Consider the following 25018-nt stretch of genomic DNA (forward strand, 5'->3'; position numbering starts at 1 on the left):
TGTGGAGACTTCGATCCCAGCAGCCACACCAATTCTATTAACTAGAAAACAAATCAAGGCATGAGGCTAGATGCTAGGCATGGTGACACTCGAGGCCATAGAGGAAAAGGGAACGTGAGGGAAGAAGCATTAACATGGGTGGGAAAAAGGAATTAAGAGGGGTGGGAATGAAGACGGGGACTATGGCACAAGGAAGAAGGAAGAGGGGGAAGAGAAGCATGTACATGATGGGAGGTGGGAATGTAGAGATGGAGACATCAAGGGAAATGTAGAGATGGAGTCATCAAGGGAACAGAGTCATGCTTTATTTGAAAGGAAGGATGGCAGAAGTCAAAGTACTAGCTAAGTGGCTTTACAAGAATGGGTGTGTCCCCAATCAAGGAATAACCCCCTCCTTTTATAGCCAAGAGAGGGGGTCTTGAGAGTGCTCTCAACAGAAGCAAGAACGGAAGAGGGAGAGAGAGAAATAGAGAGCCACACAATTAGAGAATGCCAAGTCAAAGTGATTATTGAGAATGCCAATCACCAAGATGACCAACTTCAATGACATCATTAAAAGGGAAGAAGTATTTCCATTTCGTTTGTTTTAAAGTCATTAAATTACTACACCCACCATCACTTTTTTAAGGAAAAAAGGGAAAACTTTGTCTTTATTTTTAATTAATTAAGGGATAATAGTTATAGAAAAGGTCACCCCAGATTATAATTAAAACCAATTGGTTCTTTTATTTCCAAAAAATATATAGTAAAGGATTGGCCAAGGATTTTGAAAAATAACCTTTAGAGGCCATAGTGTACTTAAGGCACAAAGGGGTTGAAAAAGAACCCAATGGACAAAGGACTAAATATCCTAAGGTCCAATTAGAATCATAAAGTCAAAAATAAAAGGTCATGGGTCCAAATATCCTAAAGTCTAATTTAAAAGGTCCAAAGGTCCAATTAAAAGAGCCAAAGGCATTCCAAAGAATGGCTCTAGCCCCTACATCTAACATCATGTTACTCTGGTGGCTCAAGGCCATAGGACCACAATAGAAGGGCCTACCTTATAGCTATATGTTCACTGCTGCACTTTTACCACCATGGATTAGTCTGCAACTCCCATTAGTGCTTCGCCTTGCACGTTGTGAGACTTGCCATTTAAATGGTATGACTATGTGGGTGTGGGATTAGGGCAGTTGTTTCTTCCACTGACGGTGCTGTGCAGCTACCTTCAACCTTGAAAGACATGACTATGAGGCCACCTTGTATATCCTAATGTTAATCCCATGGCTTGAGGCCACAAGACCCACAGTACAGAGGACTCCCCTGCAGTGCAAAATTTGTTGTGGCACCAACCATGTTGATGACCTTGGCCATTGGTGTGTCGCCTTGTGCCATTATAGTGCATGACTGTGTGTGTAGGCTCAGCCTATATGTGCAGTCACCTACAAGGGCAAGAGGCCTCATCGTAGTACATACTCTATGTCAAGGACTACACGGCTCGGCTCAAGAGCCACAGTACTAAGTGACCAGTCTCGTGACTCATGACCCGTACCCCAAGCTTGTGCATTGGGAGTAGGGTGATAAGGACGTGGCTGAGTGTTGTCTCCATGGCATCTCCCAAAGCATAGTGAGTCAGTGAAAGCTTGTGCACCTTGTTCATAGCAAGTATTCCTTGGATTTGCAATTGAACAAAGAAGCTAGGTACTAGGTATACATATGATCTTACCTTGTCATGAAATACACGAGCTAAATTGATATCCAACTGTCTTTTCCTCCACACAGTGATCGACGATGCTCAGTATGGGATACTAGGTGGTATTCATAAAGGTGTAAGCCCATAAATGAAGGGTCACCCAAGAAATGAAGGGTCACTTTGCCTTTTCATATTCCTTTGCCTGAAAAATGAAGGGTCATTTGTCAATTTTACATATCCCATAGCCCTCGTGCACACATTCTTACTTTTTTATCCATAAGCAAGGGTTAATTACATGATATTGATCAATTAGCTACCCTTTATGCTGATGACTTTAGCACAAATAAAGGTCATGCGCTAATTGACATATGACATGAATTTTATGGGGTTACTTTAATGCTATTGGCCCCATTTTTTTCCCCAAAGCCTTATGACTCATTAAATAAAATGTACAAAAAACACTTTATTTGAAAAAGAAAATCATTTCTTGACCATAACAAGCAAACAGTTTTTTGACTCATTAAATGCTATGCAAAAAGATGGCTCATAAAGTACATCCATTCTTGAACTTAATTATCAAGAAGGGATGTGTGTGTGTGTGTGTGTGTGTGTGTGTGTAGACCTTCAACATTCTAGCCTGGAGTTGGTTTACTTATGTTTTTTATCTCTTGTTTCGAACTCTCCACTTTGGAGACTTTGTGATGTATCTTCTTTTCACATAATATAATGCTACTGGATTTGCCCCAAAAAAAGTGTGTGTGTGTGTGTGTGTAGGGGAGGGGGATCTGTGTGTGTATAGCCTTGAAATGCATAATTTTGAAATCAAGCACTAAGGGTTTCTTGGAAAAGTTACCAATTCACCATACATTTTAGATAAAAGAAACTAGCCCTACCATTTTGAACCACAAGTAGCCTAAGTGTGACTACTCAAATATGCTTAATAACCTTCCTATAATACCATAATAGTTACCTCCATATGTTACAAATTTAGCGCAATTTTTAATGCTTTATTTCAGTGACAAAAGACACAATTTGTAACCAAAATAGAATATTTCAAAACCAAAATAGAACATTTCAAAATCATCCCTACTATTTTGAACCACAAAGAGCCTAATTGTGACTTCTTAAATACCCTTACTAGCTTTCTTATAATACATAGTAGCTACCTTAATGTATTGGACATTTAATAAAAATTTTAAAGTATGCTTTAATTTGGTGATGAAAGGCATGATTTCACCAAATTAAAAATTAAGATTCAACTTTGATTCTAATGACTATAAAGTTTGGAAATTACAATGGAATAATTAGATAGATGGAGAGAGAGAGAGAGACAGAGAGAGAGATTATTAAAGTCTGCTAAAGACTGATGGGTCTATGAGACTGAAGGAAAACCTGACACAATGAGCAACATTAAAAAAGTCCCATGAAAAACTTCATTGTTGGTTATTGTTGAGAGTTGTGGTGCCATGAGCACATGTAGAGCAAAGGTATAAGTAAAAGGCAAGCTGCCACATGGTATGGAGGAGATATCCCACATGTGAGCAAGCATATGGATGTAAGGACCCTCACCTATAAAAGGGAGGTTCATTTGAAGTAATATCAATCAAGCACTTTGCACTATCTCAAGATTCTCTTTATGAGTCCAAGCTAATCTATCTTGGAACCTAATTGACTTGAGTTATAGATCATGATCACTCTTAGGATTCATCCACCTTAGATTAGTTTTGTCATTAGAGTAGATTAGGGTCCATAGGAGAGCTCGATCCATGTGCTTTCACATGGTATCAGAGCTTAGGTCCTAGCTCTCCTAGATTAGATGTAGATTTCTTGATTGAGAGATTGAGAGCTTCTCAAGTGTTCTTGTGAGAGTTCACTTCTGTAGAGAATTTCCATTCATTGTAAGAAATTTCCATCCATTTCTTTTCATTGAGAGAGAGAGTTTCTATTCTTTGATCGAGAGGTTGAGAGAGAGCGCTTTCATTCATGTTGTTCAAGAGAGAAAGAGTTTACTCTTTCATTGAGAGAGGATAGATATGTGTGAGAGAGAAGAACTGCTTTATTCCTATTCATGAAGAATGCCTCAAGCACGAACTACATCAAAGGCTAGGTCTCATCACGCGAATCTATCTCAAAAGCCCGTATAGCTTTGACAAGCCTCAGCAAGCTCCAACAAACACCTCAGCTGCTCCATTGAATAGCAGCAACGCAAGAAACAGCACACAACTCCATCAATCAACAATGTCTCTAGCAACCTGCAGCCTACGACCTTCTAAATCACGGTGTGCTACCTTTTTGGTTCAGACATGCCATCCTTTCCAGACTCAGCCATATAGCCTCCTTGCAACCCTCTGTGGCTGCAACATACTGAGCCTCTGTGGTAGACAAAGGAACGCACTTCTATGCATGAGACATCCACGACACTGCACCACCTGCAAAGGTGAACACATAACCAGAAGTGGATTCCTACTATCCACATGCCTTGCATAGTCTAAATCTATGTATCCAAGTACATGCATGTCTCCTCTACCAAAGCAGATGAACATCTCCTTGGTACCCTTCATGTAGCTCATGATGCACTTAACTGCCTCCCAATGCCTCTTTCTTGGATTAGCCATATACCGGCTAACAACTCCCACTTTAAATGCAATGTCTGGTCTAGTAGCTATCATAGCATACATAAGACTCCCAACCACTGATGCATAAGGAACCTTGGCCATCATGGCCCTCTCCTCATCTGATTTGGGACTATCTATATGACTCAGTTTCACATATGGAGGCAATGGAGTACTCACTGCCTTCCCCCCCTCCATATTGAAACGCTGCAATACTTTTGTAAATACTTTTGTAACATACTCCTTCTATGAAAGCCAAAGGAGTTTCCTACTCCGATCACGCGTGATGCGCATACCAAGAATATGACCTGCAAGTCCCAAATCCTTCATATCAAGGGCCTCATGCAACTTGGCCTTTAATGCATCTAGCTCATAAGTATTCTTGCTGGCCAATAGCATATCATCCACATATAGTGTCAAGAGTATCAGGCTATTATCCTTAGCCCTTTTAGTGTAGAGGCAGTGATCAATTTCACTCCTTCTAAAACTCTGGGACCGAATGAAAGCATCAAACTTTTGATACCATTCTCTAGGAACTTGTTTAAGTCCATAGAGACTCTTCTTCAGCTCACAAACTAAATGCTCTTTGCCCTTTTCTTCAAAGCCTTCCGGCTGCACCATGTAAATTTCCTCATGCAGATCCCCATGCAAGAATGTTGTCTTGACATCCATCTGCATAAGCTCCATATCCTCGGATGCCACTAGTCCAAGCATGCATCTAAGTGTGGTCATCTTCACAACCGAAGAGAATATCTCATCAAAGTCCACACCCTTCTCTTGCTTGAACCCTTTAGCGACCAAACGGGCCTTGTACCTAGGCACATCATCACCTGTGACTTTCATCTCATAGACCCATTTACATGGCAATGCTTTCTTTCCATGTGGCAAAGAAACCAAGTCCCAAGTCTTATTCTTCATAAGTGAACTCATCTCTGATTGCATAGCATACTCCCCCTTGCATTGATCCTCGCGCATCATAGCCTCTCTGTAGCAAGAAGGCTCCCCGCAATCAGTAAGCATCACATAGTCTACCCCTCAAACAAACCTATCAAGCGATCTAGACACTTTAGATGATCTTCTCAAGGGCGTTTCAGCTTGCTATCCCACCTGCATATCAGCCACATTTGGCTCATCATTTCCACTGATAGATGACCCATCATCTACCCTTGATTGTATACCTGTGGCAGTACTTAGTAGTACCATTTCTTGCACATTTGGTGCATGGATAGCTTGCTGTCTATCAACATATGCAGGTGGATTCACATCCTGGAAAGTGATTCTCCTCATTTCAACATCCCTCATGGGTGCCTTATGCATCTTGTTCTCATTAAAGACTACATCATGGCTGCGTATGATCTTCTTTGCTTCTGGATCCCAGAGACGATAGCCCATGTCTCCACTTTCACCATAACCCAGAAAGATGCATTTCCTAGACTTAGGATCTAGCTACTTTCGAAGATCTTTTGGCACATGTGCATATGCCTCACACCCAAATATATGCAAATGAGAGTAAGAGGGCTTCTTGCCACTCCATGCCTCTTCAGGAATACCACCATCCAAACTCTTACTAGGTGATCTATTGATCACATGCACTGCAGTCTTCATTGCCTCAGCCCAAAAACCAGCAGAAAAAATTGCATTGGAAAGCATGCATTGCAACCTTTCTTGAATGGTACGATTCATCTTTTCTGCAACTAGATTTTGCTCTGGAGTACAAGGGGATGTGAGCTCTCTCTTAATCCCATGTGTATTACAAAAATGCTAAAAGTCATGAGAGAGATACTCTCCACCATTGTCAATCCATAGGCATTTAAGTGTTCTACCTAGTTGATTCTCAACCAAGGCCAGTCATCTCTGAAATACCTGGAACACATCACTCTTCCGAGCTATAGCATAAGCCCACACTTTCCTAGTTGCATCATCAATGAATGTCACATAGTATTCAGCCCCGCCTAATGACCGTGTAGGCATGGGACCACATACGTCTGAATGCACCAAATCAAGCTTTTCAAACTCTTTCTTTCCCCTTCTTTTATGGGCTGATTTAATCTGCTTCCCATAGAGGCAGTGCTCACAAAATTCAAAATCAGAGAAACTCAAATGCGATACATAACCCAAATGGCATAAGAGTTTCATTCCATTCTGGCTCATGTGCCCCAACCTGCAATGCCACAAAGAAGTTCTTGGCTGCTCGGTTATTGCAACAACATGATCAAATACCCCTGATACATGTAAGGGATACAAAGTCCCACACTTGGCACCCCTAGCCAAAAGCATAGAGCCCTTCTGAATTTTCCAGCTCTGAAAACCAAAAGTGGTGTGAAAACCAACATCATCTAGTTGACCCACTGAAATAAAGCTCTTGGTCAACTTAGGCACATGTCTCACATGTTTTAAAATAAATGCAGACCCATTTGCAAAAGAAAACTTTATGTCACCTACTCCCACTATGTCACATGCATAGTCATTTCCAAGATGCCCACAACCTGTCTTTCCACTATCATAAGTGGAGAACCATTCCCTATGGGGAGTAACATGGAATGAAGCACCAGAATCCAAAATCAAATCCTGGGAATATGCATCATCTGAAGTGGTAAGCAACTCTGCAAATAAACTAGACATGAAGAGAACATCATTATCACTATCATGTGTGACTGCATTGATCTCCTCAATCTTCACTTTTCCTTTGTCCTCCCTTGGACTCTCTTCCTTCTGATTTGCACCCCAATTTGCATTCTTTTTCTTATCCTTTTGCTCTCTTTTCAGCTTGTAGCAATCCTTTTTCATATGGCCCTTCTTGCCACAGTGGTAACACTCAATGTTTCATGCCCTGGATTTGCTACGAGACTTCCCTCTTTCTTGGGACTTCCCCCTGAACTGTGATCTACCCCTTTGCACATTTAAGGCTGCATCTTGCTTATTGCCGTCGAATAGACTTCCATCTAATCTCCTCGGCCAACAAGCTATCCACAACATCATCAAATTTCAGTACTCCACTAGGTGCAGAGTTACTGACAGCTGTATGGAAGGTATCCCATGAGGATGGCAATGAACATAAGAGAAATATTGCCTTAGTCTCCGCATCAAAATTCATCTTCTAAGCTTGAAGCTGGCTGAAAATAATATTGAATTCATTCAAGTGAGAAGCAATGGAGACCCCTTCCTTCATCTGCAGCTCAAACAACCTCTTCATGAGGTAAACTTTATTAGAGGCAGTTTCCTTCTCATAAGTGTCACACAGTTTCTTCCACAAATCTTCCGTAGTCTGCTCATTTACTACTGTGAAATAAACTGACTCTTCAAGATGAAGTCTAATAGTAGACTTTGCTAATGCATCCAACTCATTCCAATCATCCTCAGACATATTTACAGGCTTAGCTTCAACACTTGCCAAGGGTTTAATCTGCTTCTTTTGAATAAGCACATCCCTTATCTGTTCTTTCCACAAAGAAAAGTTTGTCCCATCAAACTTTTTAATGCTGAAAAACTCCGTTTCAAACATGGAAGAGGATGCCATGATGCAAATAAAGCAAAATTCCAAATGCTAGTGCCTGTAACAGAGAATCACACCAAATACCAGGTGCACCCAAATGTGTATGCCACAATAGAGTGAAATATCACCAAAACTCAAAGTTCAAAGCATCAAAAGATGCATCTGACTCATGTGCATATACTATGCATCCATATGAGCAAATCTGGCCCAAAAGAAAATGCCAACTGCAATGGCAATCCAAAATGCCAATAAGTGCCAAATGACTCAAGCATAAACACCGTCCACTGGCATATGCATCAATAATATCTCATCCAAGAGAGCATAGCACTATCAGTGCATCACTTGCAATGTGTTAAAGCTGTCCCTCAGCATAAAATAGCATCCATGTGCAAAGCATCCATAAAATGCAATGTGCATTTAGTCTATTGGATTGTATCTAGGCACTTGTGCAAAACTACATGTCCTCAGAGACACAACTGAGTGTTATTAAAGAGAGCATATGAGCTTAACTTGGAAACAAATGAGTGCCTTGAAAGCGACAAGGAAACATGTGAGAAGCACCTTTGCATATGTGAAGTAACACATCCAAGAAGTAATGATATCAAAGCTAAACAGAAAAGAAACATTGAAAGAAAACATGTTAGCATGTTAATAACACAAAACATTTGGCAAGTCCTTTTCTTCCATAGGATGGACCAGCTTATGAAAGTGAAGCTAGTGTTGAATACATGATGAGCAAGTCAAGGAAGATCTAAGTTTATAAGAGATAAAGAAACATTAGATTGACATTTTCTTTTGCATATCAAGCACACCTACATGATTAGCAAGTCAACCCAGAATGACAAGAAACTGTTCACAATGAGGAACCTCCAAGCAGTAATAAATGAAAAGCTCAATATTAAATCTTTACCCTACTCTTGATCAAATACAATGGATGGCCTATAGACATCCTTGATTAATAAAAGATGAAAGATAACCTGCTTTCAAAATCATAAGATACTCTCACCTTCAAAATAACACAAAACATTTAGGAAATCAAGAGTAAATGAGAAGATAATCATAGAAAAATGTAACCTTCAAAATAATACAAAACATTTTGGAAGCTCCTTTGAATCAATCAACTCATGCTGAAAGTAAAGCTTGATATAGAATATTTGGCAAGTCTCTTTAACCAAGATTCATGGGGAAACTTGAAGCTATAGCTAAACTTGTTAGCAAAACATAATAATACGTGTTTTTACTGATGGCCTAATAGAAAGCAAAAGTTTCTTTCATATGGTAGATAACCTTTTGTCCAAGTGATTTTCTCAATCAACTTTCTGGTATGTTGAACACGCGTATATAATTATCATTGTAAAAGCATTTAGATTGGGCTGCCTTACTTGTAACGAAAAGATTGAGACTCTACTTGCTGGAATCGATTAGACAAGATATTCATCCCTAAAGATTGACTATGCTTGCAACAATGATCCTACACTCTTGGTTTTTATGGATATGGCTGGCGAGCGTTAGGTCTCCTTTTCATCTAAATGTTTGTGGAGTCATATAGCTAAAGAAGTTTGCTTTATGTGATTGAGACTCTTATTGCTCCATGTGGGAATCTGAAAGCAAGTTATGCTAGTGTGTTTAATCCAAGCGAACATAAACACTAAGTGCAAGATGGTGTGATCAACTGGGGGAGACTGAAAGCAGGAGGGCAAAACCATATCAGGAAGCTTCTTATCATTAAGTCTATTTTTTTATTGCTTTTGCTTTTGGTTCAAATATTGTTGATTCTATAAAAGTATGAACCTTTTCCATTCTCATGTCCTAGATCAACAAGTCCTCTTTGGTTATGGGTGTTCATCTTCTTGTCCAAACACTCTTCTACCAGTTTATTGAGAGCAGGTAGCAAAAAGAAATAACCATAACTTTCTTACCTAAAATCGAAATATAATGATCCAACCAGTCAAAATAACTGATGCATATACTTTGAATAAGCCAACGTGAACCATTTTCATCAATCATGATCACAGCGTTGATTTTTGCTGCATCTTTGATAACTTTTGCATATCAACTCAAACCTAGCGATCAATTCTTTGAAAAAAAAACTCTAGTGATCAAGTAGTCAAAATGATAAAAAATAACGTTCTGTGAATGATCGCATTTTGTCAGATTGACAAAAACCATGTTTCTTTCTTCTCACAGTCATGCCTCAGAGTGTAACCAAGCTTTGATACCATGTTGAGAGGAAGAGAAAGAGGAGAGATACAGGCACAAGAGTTTCTTCCAAGGAAGTGGTTTTATTCATAGATCATAGGCATATATATAGTTGAGGACTAAGCTGAGTTAGGGTGATCCACAACAACACAAAGCACCCATAGATGCGCACATAGACGCATTTCCTTAACTAAAAAAAAAACTTACGGGTGCATCTATTAGTGCATCTACAGACCCATGTCTATGGGTGCATCTATACAACAAAAAGATGCACCTATAGATGTGCTATTAGATGCTCTGTAGAAATTTAAAAAAAAACAAAAAGATGCATTGATAGATGTACTTATAGACGCTCTATAGATTTTTTTCAAAAATAAAAGCAAAATTTTTTGTGGTTGAACAGAATGCTGTGTATGTTGTGTATGATGTGTGGTTACAAGAATCCCATTTCCATAGTGTGCAATTCAATTCTTACAGCCAACCGCATTTTAATTAGCACGGTTGGCATTTTAATTAGCATGATTCAAGCACATTTATAGCCGACGATTACAATTCTGAATAAAACATTACAATTCTGAATAAAATATTTAATTCGTAAGGCATTCATTGATAGAACATTGCCAAAAAAATAAAAGGAGTGTATATTAATTCATAGCCTAAAAAATGCTTGTATGTACATATAGCATGAAGCCAAGCCACGTCCTATGGCTTCAAGTACAAAAAATAAGAGGAGTGTATATACAAGAGAGGCATGAAGTCAAGCCTATGGCTTCAAGTACAAAAAAGAGTAGCTAGCACTACTTTTACGACTAATCTAAGTCATCTGCATCCTTACTCCCTTCTTCGTCGCCTTCTTCCTCCTCCATATCCTCATCTTCTTCCTCCTGATCAGCCCCAGGGGCTTGTAAACGAGGGACAACACGTATAAATGTACGAAAAATCAAAATTTTTTTATAATATTGACATTATTTAAGTACCTTTAAATATTTGGGGGGGTGCTCCAAAAGCCCGGATATATTGCTCCTTAGTAATCAACCCGTCATCATAGAAGTGCCTCCATCAATGTTTGCACATGGGACCATTGTAGTTGCAGATATTGATATCTGGCATAACCGCATTGGTCATGTTAATGTACAATGACTTAAATTAATGCAAGCCCAAAATATTGTTGTAGGATTACCTAAGTTCAAGGTTACAGAAATGCATAAGTTATGTGAAGCTTGTCAATTTGGAAAATAGGCAAGGAAACCGTTTCCTAGACATGTTCAAGAGAGTAAGAGGCCATTGGAATTAATCCACTCTTATGTGTGGAATACTAAAGCTGCATCTATTGGAGGCTGTCATTATTTTGTCACTTTTATTGATGACTATAGCCGAAAAGTTTGGGTGTATTTTATGAAAAAGAAAAGTGAAGTGTTTGGGCATTTCAAAGCTTTTAAAGCTATGGTTGAAAAAGAAATAGGTTGCAAATAAAATGCCTAAGGTTAGATGGAGGGGGAGAGTAGCTCTCAAATGAGTTTGCAAGGTTCCTACAGGAGCAGGGCATAAAGCAGCAATATTCATGCAGTCATACCCCATAGCAAAATGGACTTGCAAAAAGGGAAAACAGGCATATTGGAGAGGTATCTCGTGCCAGAGGAGAGGTATACTGGTAAAAACCAAATATTTCTCATTTGAAAGTTTTTGGTTGCATTGGCTATGTTCATGTGCCAAATGAGTTGAGATCCAAGTTGGATCCAAAAGCTGAGAAGTGCATCCTTATTGGTTATTCTCTGTAGCAAAAAGGGTATAGATGCTATAACCCTTCTACTCGTAAGTTCATAGTATGAGCAGAGATGTTTTTGATGAGATGATCAGCTGATATAAACCAGTAAATGTGATTGATGATGTAGATGCACAAAATGGTGATGCTGCATAGAATTCATAGCAGCAATCACAAAATATTAGTGGACCTATAGTGTCCTCTAGCAGTGGTTCACATACTTTACCATGGATAGGCAGATTGAGATCAGGAGGATCTCCTTAAAGCAATGCAGATAATGGTATGCAAGTATCACGAAAAGGAAAAGAGAAAGTAGATCAGCCCATGGTTGATGTGAATGCAGGTCACTCTTATGTGGATGGTGAATCCAGTGGCTCAGAACAGAGCCTTGATGATGAGTTGGTTATTCCTTCTATTGTTACACCTGGAGTAAGGAAGACAAGGGATGTTTTGAGAGCACCTAGTAGTGAGCCTATTTTGTGCAGGTCTACTACAGTTAAGTATCCTATGGATAGGCTGAAATATGATGGATTTATAGCCATTCACTATGCCTATATGGTCAAAGTGATACAAGAACCAAAACCCACTTCTTTTGAGCAAGCCATGGGAAAAGAAAAATGGGAGAAAGCCGTGGATGAAGAAATGGATGCCTTGGAAGAAAATGCTACATGGGAATTGGTGCTTTTGCCTAAAGACAAGAATGGAATTGGATGAAGTGGGTTTATAAGGTGAAGCACAATGTAGATGGTTCTGTGAGCAGATACAAGGCAAGATTAGTTGTCAAGGGGTATGCACAGACATATGACATTGATTATGAAGAAACATTTAGTCTGGTTGCAAGGATGGAAATCGTAAGAGCAGTCATTGCTATGGCTGCATCAAAGGGATGGCCTTTACATCAGATGGATGTAAAGAATGCTTTCTTGCATGATGATTTGCAAGAAGAGGTCTGTATGGAGCAGCCACTAGGTTATGTTCATGCTGTTCATCCTTGTATGGCTTGAAGAAAGCCTTGTATGGCTTGAAGCAAGCACCCAGAGCATGGTGTAACAAGATAGGATAGTATCATGTCACTATTGGCTTTCAGATTTCCAAGGTAGATTTCTCACTTTATGTGAGAAAAATAGAGAAAGATATTATGCTGCTTTTATTTATGTTGATGATTTGATCATCACAGGTGATAGTGATGAAGATATCCTTCATGTGAAAATGCTATTGAAGTAGAAGTTTGAGATGAAGAATTTGGGAGAGTTGCATTACTTCTTGGGCATTGAGGTGATTAGATCCACAAGTGGGATATGGCTCTTGCAGAGGCAGTATGGATTGGACATGCTGTCCAAATATGGGATGATAGGCTATAAGCCTATTTTCAGTTCCTTTCAAGCAGAATGTGAAGTTGAGCACAGATGCAGGTGAGCTTAAGGAAGACTCTACTATGTACAAACGCATAGTAGGAAGTTTGATTTATATGACCAGGCCACATTTGGGCTATGTTGTTGGGTTGGTAAGTCAGTTTACATAGGTTCCAAGGAAACCGCATTTGGATGCGGCTAGACGCATACTGAGGTATGTAAAGTCCACATTGCAGTATGGACTATTTTATGAGACTGGGGTTCGGATACAATTGCATGGATACACTGATGCTAATTGGGCTGGTACTATTTCTTATAGACGATCTACCAGTGGATATGTGTTCTCTTTTGGGAGTGTTGCAGTCACTTGGAGCAGTAAGAAACAGCCTACAGTTGCCTTGTTGAGCACAGAGGTTGAGCACAGGGGTGCATCAATGGCTGCATGTGAGGCAGCTTGGTTGCATAAGCCACTTTATGATATGCATCAGTCTACAGATGGACCAGTTGTCATTTATTGTGACAACATGAGTAGTATACACTTGGCAAATAACCCAGTCTATCATGCTAGAACAAAGCACATTGAGGTGCATTATCACTATGTGCAGGAGAAGGTTCTAGTAGGTTTTATTGATCTAGTTTATGTCAACACAAAGGATCAGGTAGCTGACATATTCGTGAAGGCATTGGGTGCAGAGAAGCTACGCAAGTTCAGAGACCTGCTTGGTGTGCAGGAATTGATTGAGCCCCACTCATGATATGCCAAGGTGACCGTTGTGCATTTATGTCACCAACTTGTTAGCTATAGATGTGGTTGGTACACTACCCATGAATAATAGCTGGATGACAGCCATCTTTATGTACTCTAGTTAGTGGCTTAGTTAGTATGCCACCTAGGTTAGCTGAGTTTGGTTCGAGACCCACATATAGGGTTCATCTATTTCTTTTGTACTAAGAGAGAGTTCTTTTGGCTTACACAACTAAGAAGAGGAAAACTATTTTCAGCCTCCACTTTTGTGCGTATTCCCCCATTGTGTATGTGAGAAAGCTACAAGTGAGACTCCTTACCTCTCTCCCACTCTCTTCACAGAAAGATGCCCTAATGCAACAATCAAAGGCCATGCAAGTGGCTTTGTAACTATTGACTCCACAAAGTTTTGGCAAAGCAAGGACACACTAGTACTACCGCAACAATGTGAACAGGTACTGTACACACATATAAAAATACTCACTTTTAAATATTTGATACCTTGGATGCAAGAAAAATAACATGATTGTATTTGTGTTTGAATTAGGTTGTCTATCAAGCAATGGTGGATAATAATAGGTGGTGGCATGTCATACCTATTATGCCACATTCCAAAGTGATGTATAGTACATTTACTAACATAGAGCGTATGGAGGATGCTCATGGTCATGGAGGTGATGATGATCATGATACAAGAGAGGAGGATGATCATGAGATAGGAGATATAGATATTGAGTCCATTACCCATGAGGATGAGCTTACCATTGGTGATGCTAATTTCAATGAGCACATGAGTAGCACAAGTAGTAGTGGGATGAATGTATTTGTAGATCTCAACATTGGTTTCGATTTTGAAGTAGATAGTTTGTCAAGGGTTGATCTCATTGAGGATGAGATCAAACCGTAGCCCATCATTGATATTGGCAAAACTATTTTACATATTGTCTCATTCTCCTCACCTCACTTAATTTTTGTATATGTGGGTTTGCCAAAAAGCATTGATATTTTTATTAAAATTATGTGCTTTCGTAATCATGGGCAATGTTTGGAAAGCAGTGATGCACATTTATCAGCATGTAGCAAAATATCACTCTCTGTATTCTTTGTTCCATGTTTATAAAGGCATCTAAATCCACAGTGCAGATGCGCTATTAGACGCATTGATAATCGTGCTATTAGATGCACTTACAGATGCGCCCATATTTTCACTATTCTAGTTGTGCTAATAGATGCACCTGCTATTTTTCACATCTATCAGGTGTATCTATAGTTGCTTTGTCTTGTTGTGTGAGCTATATATAGCTCTAACAAAATATACTTGCAAATGTAAGCACTAATAACCAAGGTCCAATGATGATTACCTTTTCATATCCTTTCATCCCATTACATTATAGAGTGTTTCCTTAGCCCAAGTCTCAAGAGGCTTGGAGTACATAGATTATAGGTTTTTTGCCCAACCTATGGACCAACCAACCCATCCTTCCTTGTTGTATTTTTTTTTTAAAGACTAGGTATATACTAGTCTTATGAAGGTGTGTGTGTCTAGAAAGAAAACATGTTACAAAGAGGTTACAAAGTAAAAGAAAAATAGGAGACCCATGATCATCTCACCTATCATGCTATAACTGTGCAAGCACTATAAAGAATAAGCTCCTAAGCATGTGACTGCTCCAAGGCTTGGAGCCTTCAAGACCTATGTCAAAAACAAGAAAACAAATGCAACACCTATACACACACACAGTACTCCTGCTACATGATATTGTCATGTCCATCCAAAAGAGAGGGAAAAAATCATGGCAATGATCTACACCATGCAAAGAGAACTAGATACACAGGTAATGCATCAAACAAAAGAACATGTAAAAGGATGGATTCAATAAATCTAGAGGCATAAGTGACACTAAGAACAATGTATTACCTCCTGTCTTTTGCTTTGAACAAATATTGCTAGAATATTGTAATCTCTCTCTCTCTCTCTCTCTCTCTCTCTCTCTCTCTCTCTCTCTCTCTCTCTTACACATACATGTACACATGCACGCATGCGTGCGTGCACGTGTGTACACACACACACACACACAACTCTTATTTCTCCCTATTCCATGTTAAATCAAATGGTTAAATAGAGACTCATAGAGGGTGTGTGGTGTAGTGATGGAGGGCTATTCAACACGGTAATACTTTGAGCTACCCATCAACAAATTGTGAGTGCTCTTGTGACCTCATCCTAGATGGGACAATATTTAAAAAACTACTGTAAATTGAGATCTGAGAATAAATGTACTCTTTCTGTTAATTTTAAAATTATGTATAAAATTACCCTTGCTATAAATATAATTCCGTAAGTTTTAAGAATAAAAATACCCCTCATTTTGAATTCTCACAGTATACTTAAATTTCCCAAGTGGATCCCCCGAGGATGATTGTGCATTGCTTATTCAACCACTGGAGCCATGTTGGTCCTTCTGATTGACATCATCTTCGACATTGTGCACCCAAGCCATTTCTCCTTTGTTTCAGGGGACACTGACATAGGTAATGTCATCCTCTTTGTAGCTAGTTGATCTAAGATATGCACCCCTTTCACTTTCTGTAGGCTATTTCTCAGGTTAGAGAGCATCGCCTCTTGGGCGTGCATCTCCCGAGGTGTTGGTAGGGTTGTTACTCTGTGAACTTTAGGGTGTAGGCTAAAGCTTGTGAAGAATCAAGACTGATGATCATCTGAATGGCCTGATATTGGTACCTCAAATGCTCCCACCAATCGTGACACCACAACTTGTGTTCTTTGCTCAATCGCAATGATTGAATGCGTGCATCTACAACTGCTTCTTACTTATACTCTATAAGGAATCTTCTTTCTTCTTATTTTTCTCCCTTCACAGATGTTGCAAAAGTGTCTTTCGTTGTTGATTCGATACCGTGCCAGTGCTTTCCTCGACCTGCCCTCTGTTCCTTGTGCCTTGACTTGGCTTTTCAACTTTCCTATCTTGTAGTCTCTGTCTGCTTCTCTTGCAAGCCATGGTGAGCTACATGTTGCCATTGACGACATGGCCACAATCAATCTAGAATAGACCTAGAGAACCTACATCTGCATCGGTCACGGGAATGAGGGCATCGAGGGTGAGGTTGTAGCTTCCTCGTGTGTGCTTGCTGCCAGTTGTCGAATGATTGTGTTATGAACTATGTGAGAGGAAGCACCTCTAGAATTTCGTAGAGATGGAGGTTGGAGCCCTCGAGCTAGTGCTTCCAGTGGTGCATTAGCACAGTATCCAGTAACTCTTAGAAGGACTGTAAGTCTGGATGCCAATGAAGATCTTTAGGAGGAGACCTTGGTGGGGATAGCAGAGCTTTGTCATCTGCCAGTGGCATTGGCTCTATCTCTGGGGGGCCCCTGTAGGAGTCGCGGCATCGATGCTTTGTACAAAATGTGCTTCTTTGAGCAGCGTGTTGAATGCCTCATCAGGGAGGTTGACCGGAGTGTTGGAGGTGATGGACAGGGAGGGTCCATGCTGTGCAATGGTGGTGTTGGAGGCATTGACTGAGGTAGTGTTGTCGAAGGGAGAGGAGGTTAGGTGGGCTGGGCGGGATCTAGTGGAGGTGGGAATGGAATATCAGTAGGGGCGGCGGTGGTATAAAAGAGGGTGCAATGACCTGGTGTCTATATTACTACCAAGCAAGACGATTAATCTTACTAGGTAAAGTGATAACAAGCTGGGAAATTGAATAGGCATTACCTATTGTAACACCTAGTTTGCTTGGATGGTGGCAAGTAAGTGGACCTCGACCTCAGAACCTAGACTGTCTGAGGATTTGACTCCTTTTTCATAATTATGTTTGTCAAACTCAATATTTGCAGAAATTTTAAATTTTGATCGAAATTTTTGCAAACTCTAACTGTTGCATTTTTCAACTTAGATGTCTCAAACATTTTTTGCTTTTTTTACTTTTTATCTAATTGATGGAATTAATTGTATGGCTCAATTATTGATGGGACTTTATAATCTAAACACACTTTGATTTCCCAACTAGCCTTTGGTCAGACTAGTGCCATATAGTTAATTCATATCCATTGGATAATTCTTTAGCATGGATAATCCCTAGTCATTTTGTGATCCACCTTATTTTTTACCAACTTTTATGTCTATTTTGCAGAAGTGGTTTATGCATCATTTTTTCATTTTGACACTTATCATACAAATCCACTTTTATTCACTTGTTATCAATAGGTAGGGAGTGAGTTCCACATGGTGGGCTTACTCACCATGTGGTCTTATCATCTAGGTTGGGGGTGGGCCAGACACACACACAAACACACACATATACACAAAAATAATTTTGATTATTAAATATCTCTCTCACACAAAAACACTTATTTCTTTACACTTCACACACACACACACACACACACATGTATACTTTCCCAAGTATGAATTATTCTTTTATGTATCCCCTATGAAATTACTTATTCGCTCCTTATTCCACTCGTGACTTAAACTTCACTTGTGGCCTAAATTTTTTTAATTATCTAAGAATCTAAATGGTTGTCTATATTCCTAGGTAAAGCGATAACAAGCTACGGAAAACATGCATTACCTGTATACCCAAATGTAACTATGATGTTATAATACCTAGTTTGTTTGGATGGTGGTAGGTAAGTGGAGCCTGACCTCAGAACCTTGGCTGCCTGAGGATTCAACATCTTTTTTTCAATATTATGTTTGTTAAACTCAATATTATTAAAAAATATTAATTTTAATTGAAATTTTTGCAATCTCTAGTTCTTGCATTTTTCAACTTAGATGTCTCAAACATTTTTTCCTTATATGTTTTCCTTTTTTTACTTTTAATCCAACTGATGGAATTAATTATATGGCTCAATTATTGATGGGACATTTTAATCTAAACACACACACACACACACATGCATGCATGCATGCATGCATGAATGCATGCAGTCATGACTTAGATCTGCACACATTGATTTTTATTGAGCATGCACTATTTTTTGCCTTCCAGCCATTACTCTTTTTTAAAAGTTATACTCTTATAATCATCCCATTGAATTAGAAATCAGAGAATTAATGGTGTAAATGAGATAGATTATATGTTTACAAACTCTATACTTGGAGAAGAAGGAGTGGGCACATTCATACAAAGAAAGACCGAATTATATGGTGTAAAGATGAGTTACACTTGTAGAGTTTTCAATGCTATGACATGGAAAATAGGTAGAAAATTCATATACACTTGGATCTTTCTTAGCAAATTGAAATTATGTACAACATGTCATATAAAAATTGTAACACTAAGGCATAGAAGCCATTAAAGGTCCTTAGTAAGGGAAGAAGATGAAAGGGAGAATACCTAGAAGAGCTAGAGACCACTAGGGCGATCACCAATGATTTACAAGCCATGAACGATCAATTAATAACCTCACAAACAATGATCTTAACGAGAAGTTGGGTCTCCTTTTATATGGGGCGGTATTTTCAATGTTATGGAGTTCAAAAAATTTAGCGGTGACCACCAAACTTGTGTTGCCATCTTCACCGATAAACTGGCGGACAAAAATGCTTGGCGGATGCAAGTTCATCTTCCGAAAACTCAGAGGAGCTATGGCTTAGAGCAATCTGCATGGACACTGCACCTATCCTCCCCAGCAACGTTATCTCATCTGCGATGATTTGAAGCACTTGAGCCATCTTTGGCCTTTGCTCAACTTTCGATGATACGCATGCCATGGCTAATCTGAGTAGCACTACTAGCTCATCCTCCTCTGCCTTTCCGAAGGTTAGCTCTCGATCAAATACCTCCGCTGTCCACTCCTGTCGCACTACAGAGTGCACCCACTGCGGCAGATCCACCCCCTGGCTGCCCATTGTCGACTGCGCGGGTATTTTACCAGTCAATAGCTCGAGCAAGAGCACTCCATAGCTATAGATGTCGGCGGATTGAAATATCTTCCTTTCTTTGCGGCATTCTGGTGCAGAGCGGCCGGCCATGTAGTTCTCGGCTACCGTGTTGGCGAGGAGCGGAGCAACGCCGAAGTCGGCGATGAGAGGCTCGTTGTCCGGGCCGAGTAAGATGTTGGTGGATTTGATGTTTCCATGCAGGTTGTACGTCGATTGAGAGTGAATGTAGTCGAGGGCACTGGCAACTCCAACAGCGATTCGGATTCGAAAGAGCCAGTCCAATCCATTGCCATATTCATTCCGGCGGGGACCTGAAAGATCATGAGTTCGTGATGCCAAATTGTTAAGATTTTCTCGTAAAAACACAATCTGAACAAGACTCAAGACAAGCTAGAGATTCCAGCTTTGATTTGGTGCTTGCAATTCACCTGAATGTAAAGCGTCGAACAGGTTTCCATTTTCCTGATAATCGAACACCATGAGCTGTTCATCTTTTCCGTAGTAGTAAGCTCTCAGCGGCAAGATGTTCGGATGTTCGAGCTTGGCTATGGCTCTCATGTGATCTGCGAATACGCTTCTCCCGCAACCGGTCAAAGCATTTAATCTCTTTACCACCACCTCGAAGCCTCCCATCAACGCTGCTTTGTAGGTCGTGCCCAAAAGGCCTTTCCCTAAAGTCTCTGCTGACGCTTTGAGAAGATCTCGCAGCTCGAAAACTATCTCGCTGTCCTCGAAGAATATGAGCTTCCCTTTCTCCGTTTCGGATTCGACGGAGTCATCCATGGGACCGATGCTTAAGTCGCTTTTGTTGCTTACTTTGCTCTCAGAAAGGCCCTTGCTGCCGCCATCCCCGAATGCCTCCATTTCTCTTTCTTTCTTCCGCTGGAAGCACTGTAAACCCACCACAATTCCTAAGGCTCCAGCTACTATTCCCACCACTGCGAAGATCAGAGTCGAGAGCTTCAAAGTCATGAGGCCCATTTGGTCGGGGCATGTACGATTGACAACATTGCCACATAGCTCCGGATTTCCTTGGAATGCCGACGCAGTCATGGATGATAGGGACGGCGGAATCGGGCCTGATAGATCGTTGTGTGAGACGTCGAAGAAAGACAACTTTTTGAAATTGCGGGAATCCGGGATGGTCCCACTGAGCTTATTATAACTGAGGCCAATTTTCTCTATCAAAGGCAGGTCTCCTAGCGAAACGGGGATTGAACCAGACAAGAAGTTTTGGTCGAGGAGCAAAACGCGTAGACCTTGCGCCCCCTTCACGTCTGGAATGCTGCTGAAAAGCTTGTTTTGTCTCAAGTTAACTTTTTGCAGGCGATTGAGCTTGGAGAACATTTCCGGTGCAACAGTTCCATTCAGTCCTTTAAATGGGAGGGTGACGCTAGTCACCCGTTCGCTCGTATCGCAACCTACTCCCTCCCAATTGCAGTACGAGATGCCCACGTCGTCCCAGCCTTTGAACGAATGAGAAGGATCCGCTGCCCGTATGAAACTTTGGAGAGCGGCCTGATCTGCCGCTTCATTGGCCTTCACTTGCCAAACAATCAGCCAAGGAAGAACCACGAGAAGCAACAACAGCGCAAAGTTTGATTGACGAATAGCATGGCAACTGCGGAAGGAGCCCATGGCTGGAATAATAATATATGACTGGAGTGCGGCCGGGAATTTTCAGTTTGCTGGAAGCTGATTCGTTGATCTAAGCCTTCATGAACCAAATAAGCCAGAGCTAGATATTGAACGTGGATACCTCTGGATATAGTGGAGCGCTAGTTTGATCTCTGTTTGGGCGTCGAATCAACTGAGCCTGAACGTTGATCAGGAAAGATCTACGTGCAAAACTAAATGATCAGGCCTTTCGCGGGAGTTTCTTACATATATTCACCTCGTCTGGAGAGAGATACCCATCTTGATTCATATCAAAAGCCCTGAAAGCTTGCCGGATATAAGGAAAGAAGTCGATGAGAAGATGCACGATGATGGAAACCGAAATCGTGAATTATAAGAAGCAATGCGAAGGTGTACGGTGGGCTGAAAGGTCGAGGATAGGTGATGCATGCAAATTTAAATGCATAATAATATGCAAAGGCTGCATATATGCACTGAAGAAGCGATGATTTTTGAGTCATGCAAAACCCATAATTGTACATGATAATATGCATGTGAGCTGTATATTAAAGACAACTTTGGAGAAGCGGCTCGAGGACGGCCACTCCTATGGCCCTTCCCTTTGTCCTTTTCAATTGCGCGCTTTTTAGAAACTCCTTGGTCCCTCATTCGGTCTCACACGTACAACACTCTTGACCTTTGTTGCACAAGAAACAATTTCCTTCTTTCTTTCTTTTATCGGCGAAAAGAAGAGTTTTATTAAATCAGCTCGACTATCTTCTTTTTTTCATTCCGTACAACATTTTCATTCTTTCCTTCTCACACATTTTCCTAAAGAGATCTATCATTAGAGGATAATTGGGGTCTCAAAAGGGCCTCCAATTAGTGTTTCCTAATTTCAAGGATTAGAGAGTGATTTGAGGTGTACCAATGAGAGTGCTAGAAGGTGTGGGGCAATGGTATGCTAAGGTGGAGGGTAGGCAGGCCTGCAAAGAGCCCCTATTGGTTGCTCCCCTTACACTAGGGACCACCCAAACCATCCCCCCCCCCCCTTTACCCATGTTTGACCCTCCTACCAGGTGCACCTCCTCCACATGAGTCCAAAACTGCCTTCAATGGGATGGTAGGGCCCTTGTGACGAATTTTTCTTCTCCCCTCCCTCTTTCTAGGAACTCTACCCCCCATTGTTTTGGTCCAGCCTGCCAAATCACTCAAATTTGAACCAAATCCCATGCATTTTCCCTCTCCCCCACTTTCTCTGCTCCCTCCTGCTGGCTTGCTTGCTACAGCTCCTCTCTCTCTCTCTCTCTCTCTCTCTCTCTCTCCCCCCTCTCCCTCTCGTGTGCCTCTGTTGGAGCTACTCTGTCCCTCTTCTTCTCCCTCTCCTATGCCTCTATTGCTGTTGCTCTGTCCCTCTCCTTCTCCCTCTCCTGTGCCTCTGTTGCTGCTGTTCTATCCCTCTCCTGTGCCTCTGCTACTGCTGCTCTGCCCCTCTCCTTCTCCCTCTTTTGTGCCTCTATTGGAGTTGCATTGCCTTGTGTAGGAGTCCCATTCTTGCTATTGCAACCTCTACAAGCATGGTGAGGAGAAAGGCTATAAGACCACGTAATGCTATGACCTCTTGTGTCTTCCACAACACCAGAAATGCATTGGATGAGTAGATCCCTTGCACCTATAGCTTAAATGATTGGATAGTGATGAAAGGATCAGCCAAAGGTCCACATAAGCTTCCCAAGAGCAAGAGAGGTGACATCTTGCATGAGTGGAAGGGGCGCATTTTTAAGTTCAAGTTTGGGAAGAAAGGATGGCTCGTAAAAGTGCAACATATTTACATGGGAAAAGATATGTGGCTTCCTCCATCATTCAATCAATCTAGGATACCATCACACTATGAGCCTTTCTATCTAGGTACCTTTTTCACCTATAAGTGTAATGATTCCATTTGGAAATTTTGTTTTTGGTTTCTAAGAGTTCTTATTCATGGTGGCAGATGTTTTCCCTTCAGACCTCGAGGAGTAGGAACTAGTTGAATCATTCATAGGCAAGTTCACTGCGATTCATGAGGATTTAGGTAAGCAAATGCATGCTGGGGAGAAGTTGGCCTCCTTGCGAATGAAGAATGTGTATTGGTATAATGCAACATACATCACTCCAACGACATCATGAAGCTATGGCTGTCTGCAAACCATTGCACCACCACAACTTCAAGACATAGGTTGCACCAATGTGGACTTGAGGACATTGCAATCATACAAGGACAAGATTGCAAAGGATGTGAGAATGGTCATGAAGTTTACATTTGGATTCAAATGGGCAAGTTTATCTTGGTTATTTCTTTTAATGTTTTCTCCTTTCAGTTCATGGTGGTAAATGTTTTTCAAAAAATTTGGGGATTTTTTGATTAATTTCAATTTTTAGGGTTTTGATATATATTAAGGGGTAAGAGCCCTTTTTACATCACATTCCCACTTTCACATTTAGAGAGCCATAGAAACTCCCGTCCTCAGAAGTTACTCCTTGCATCAACTGCTATTTGCCATGGATTCAGCTAGAACTACGTTCCATGAATTCATCTCATGAACTGCAGTTATAGATCGTGAGGAAGAACTAATTTTAGTGTTTGATAGGACTTTAGATGTCCTAGGCACATATATTTGCAGATCGTGAGGAAGAGCTATTTTTAGTGTTTAATAGGACTTTAGATGTCCTAGGCACATATATGCGAGCCAAGAATGACTTCTCAGATCTCATCCTTTACAGGCAAGATAATTTCTAAAATTTTGCCTATACACTTGACCACACTTCAAAGAGATGGGTTCCCATAGATTACATAAAGTATCTGTTCATAGAGGAACCCAAGTTTGTAAAGTGCTTGGTCCGCTTTTGTGACAACCTTATAGATGAAGGGTTTAGGACAGTCGAAGTTCAAGACATCCTAGACGCAAGGATCATAGGAAATACAAGCACCAAATTACTTTCATGGGAGATGACATTCATCTTCCTTCTCCAAGAAGGAAATTTAGAGGAAGAAGCCTCATCGTCTAGCACCCCCTCTATTAGAACTACTGATCTGGTCATCCCTAGACTAGACTCGGACATCTACATGGAAGAGAGTCTTGACGATCCAACAGAGGAGATGGAAGCACCTCAAGCATTGAGCCTACTTCAAGAGCCCCCAGTAGAGCAAGAATCTGCATCAGAGACCATTGATCCACACTGCTCTTTCAGTATAATTTGTTTTGTCGTCTTCTAATGTTTATTGAATTGTTGTAGGATGCGTTCGAGCTTGATGAATTCTCATCTCGATGAGGTAATGTTTGCAGCACACTTGGGTGAGATCATTCTTTCGCCCATTACCTTGGCAAAGTCATAGAGCATATCGTGGTCTTTCACGGCAAATTTTCTCCTCGAGGTCCTTTGAAGCTGCAGAAGTGCAAGGCATTATCATGCACTATCGGATACTTCGGAATGCTGACAAAGTCATTTTGGTACACCGCCTGGCTGCTATCAATGCCTTTGGATCGAACATTCATGGCAAGGCATTGACAACAACGGGTATGTCTTTGGCAGCAGGAGAGGAGGATGTTAATGCTATTGTGGCTGGATTTATATCTAGTAATCCACTAGGGGATTCAGAGAGCCCTATTCTTGACG

The 25018-nt window shown here is 40.7% G+C and overlaps 1 protein-coding gene across 1 annotated transcript; it reads right to left on the reverse strand.

Annotated features, from left to right (window-relative positions):
- Positions 1 to 19381: 19381 nt before the first annotated feature.
- LOC147900933 (putative inactive receptor kinase At3g08680) lies at positions 19382 to 21385 on the reverse strand. Its single transcript, XM_087376401.1, has 2 exons — positions 20176 to 21385; positions 19382 to 20058 (listed from the first exon to the last, which is right to left on the reverse strand). Exons 1-2 carry the CDS (start codon positions 21383 to 21385, stop codon positions 19382 to 19384), a joined length of 1887 nt encoding a protein of 628 aa, XP_087232527.1.
- Positions 21386 to 25018: the final 3633 nt, after the last annotated feature.

The sequence above is a fragment of the Dipteris shenzhenensis genome, chromosome 6 (genome assembly GCF_047967505.1).
Source record: "Dipteris shenzhenensis isolate YYH24624 ecotype China chromosome 6, Dip_SZ_1.0, whole genome shotgun sequence".
Taxonomy (NCBI): domain Eukaryota; kingdom Viridiplantae; phylum Streptophyta; class Polypodiopsida; order Gleicheniales; family Dipteridaceae; genus Dipteris; species Dipteris shenzhenensis.

Coding starts and splice junctions, on each gene's coding strand:
- LOC147900933 (XM_087376401.1), bottom strand. CDS start 21,385: ATGGGCTCCTTCCGCAGTTGCCATGCTATTCGTCAATCAAACTTTGCG. Junction 20,059..20,175: donor GTTCGACGCTTTACATTCAG/GTGAATTGCAAG, acceptor ATGATCTTTCAG/GTCCCCGCCGGAATGAATAT.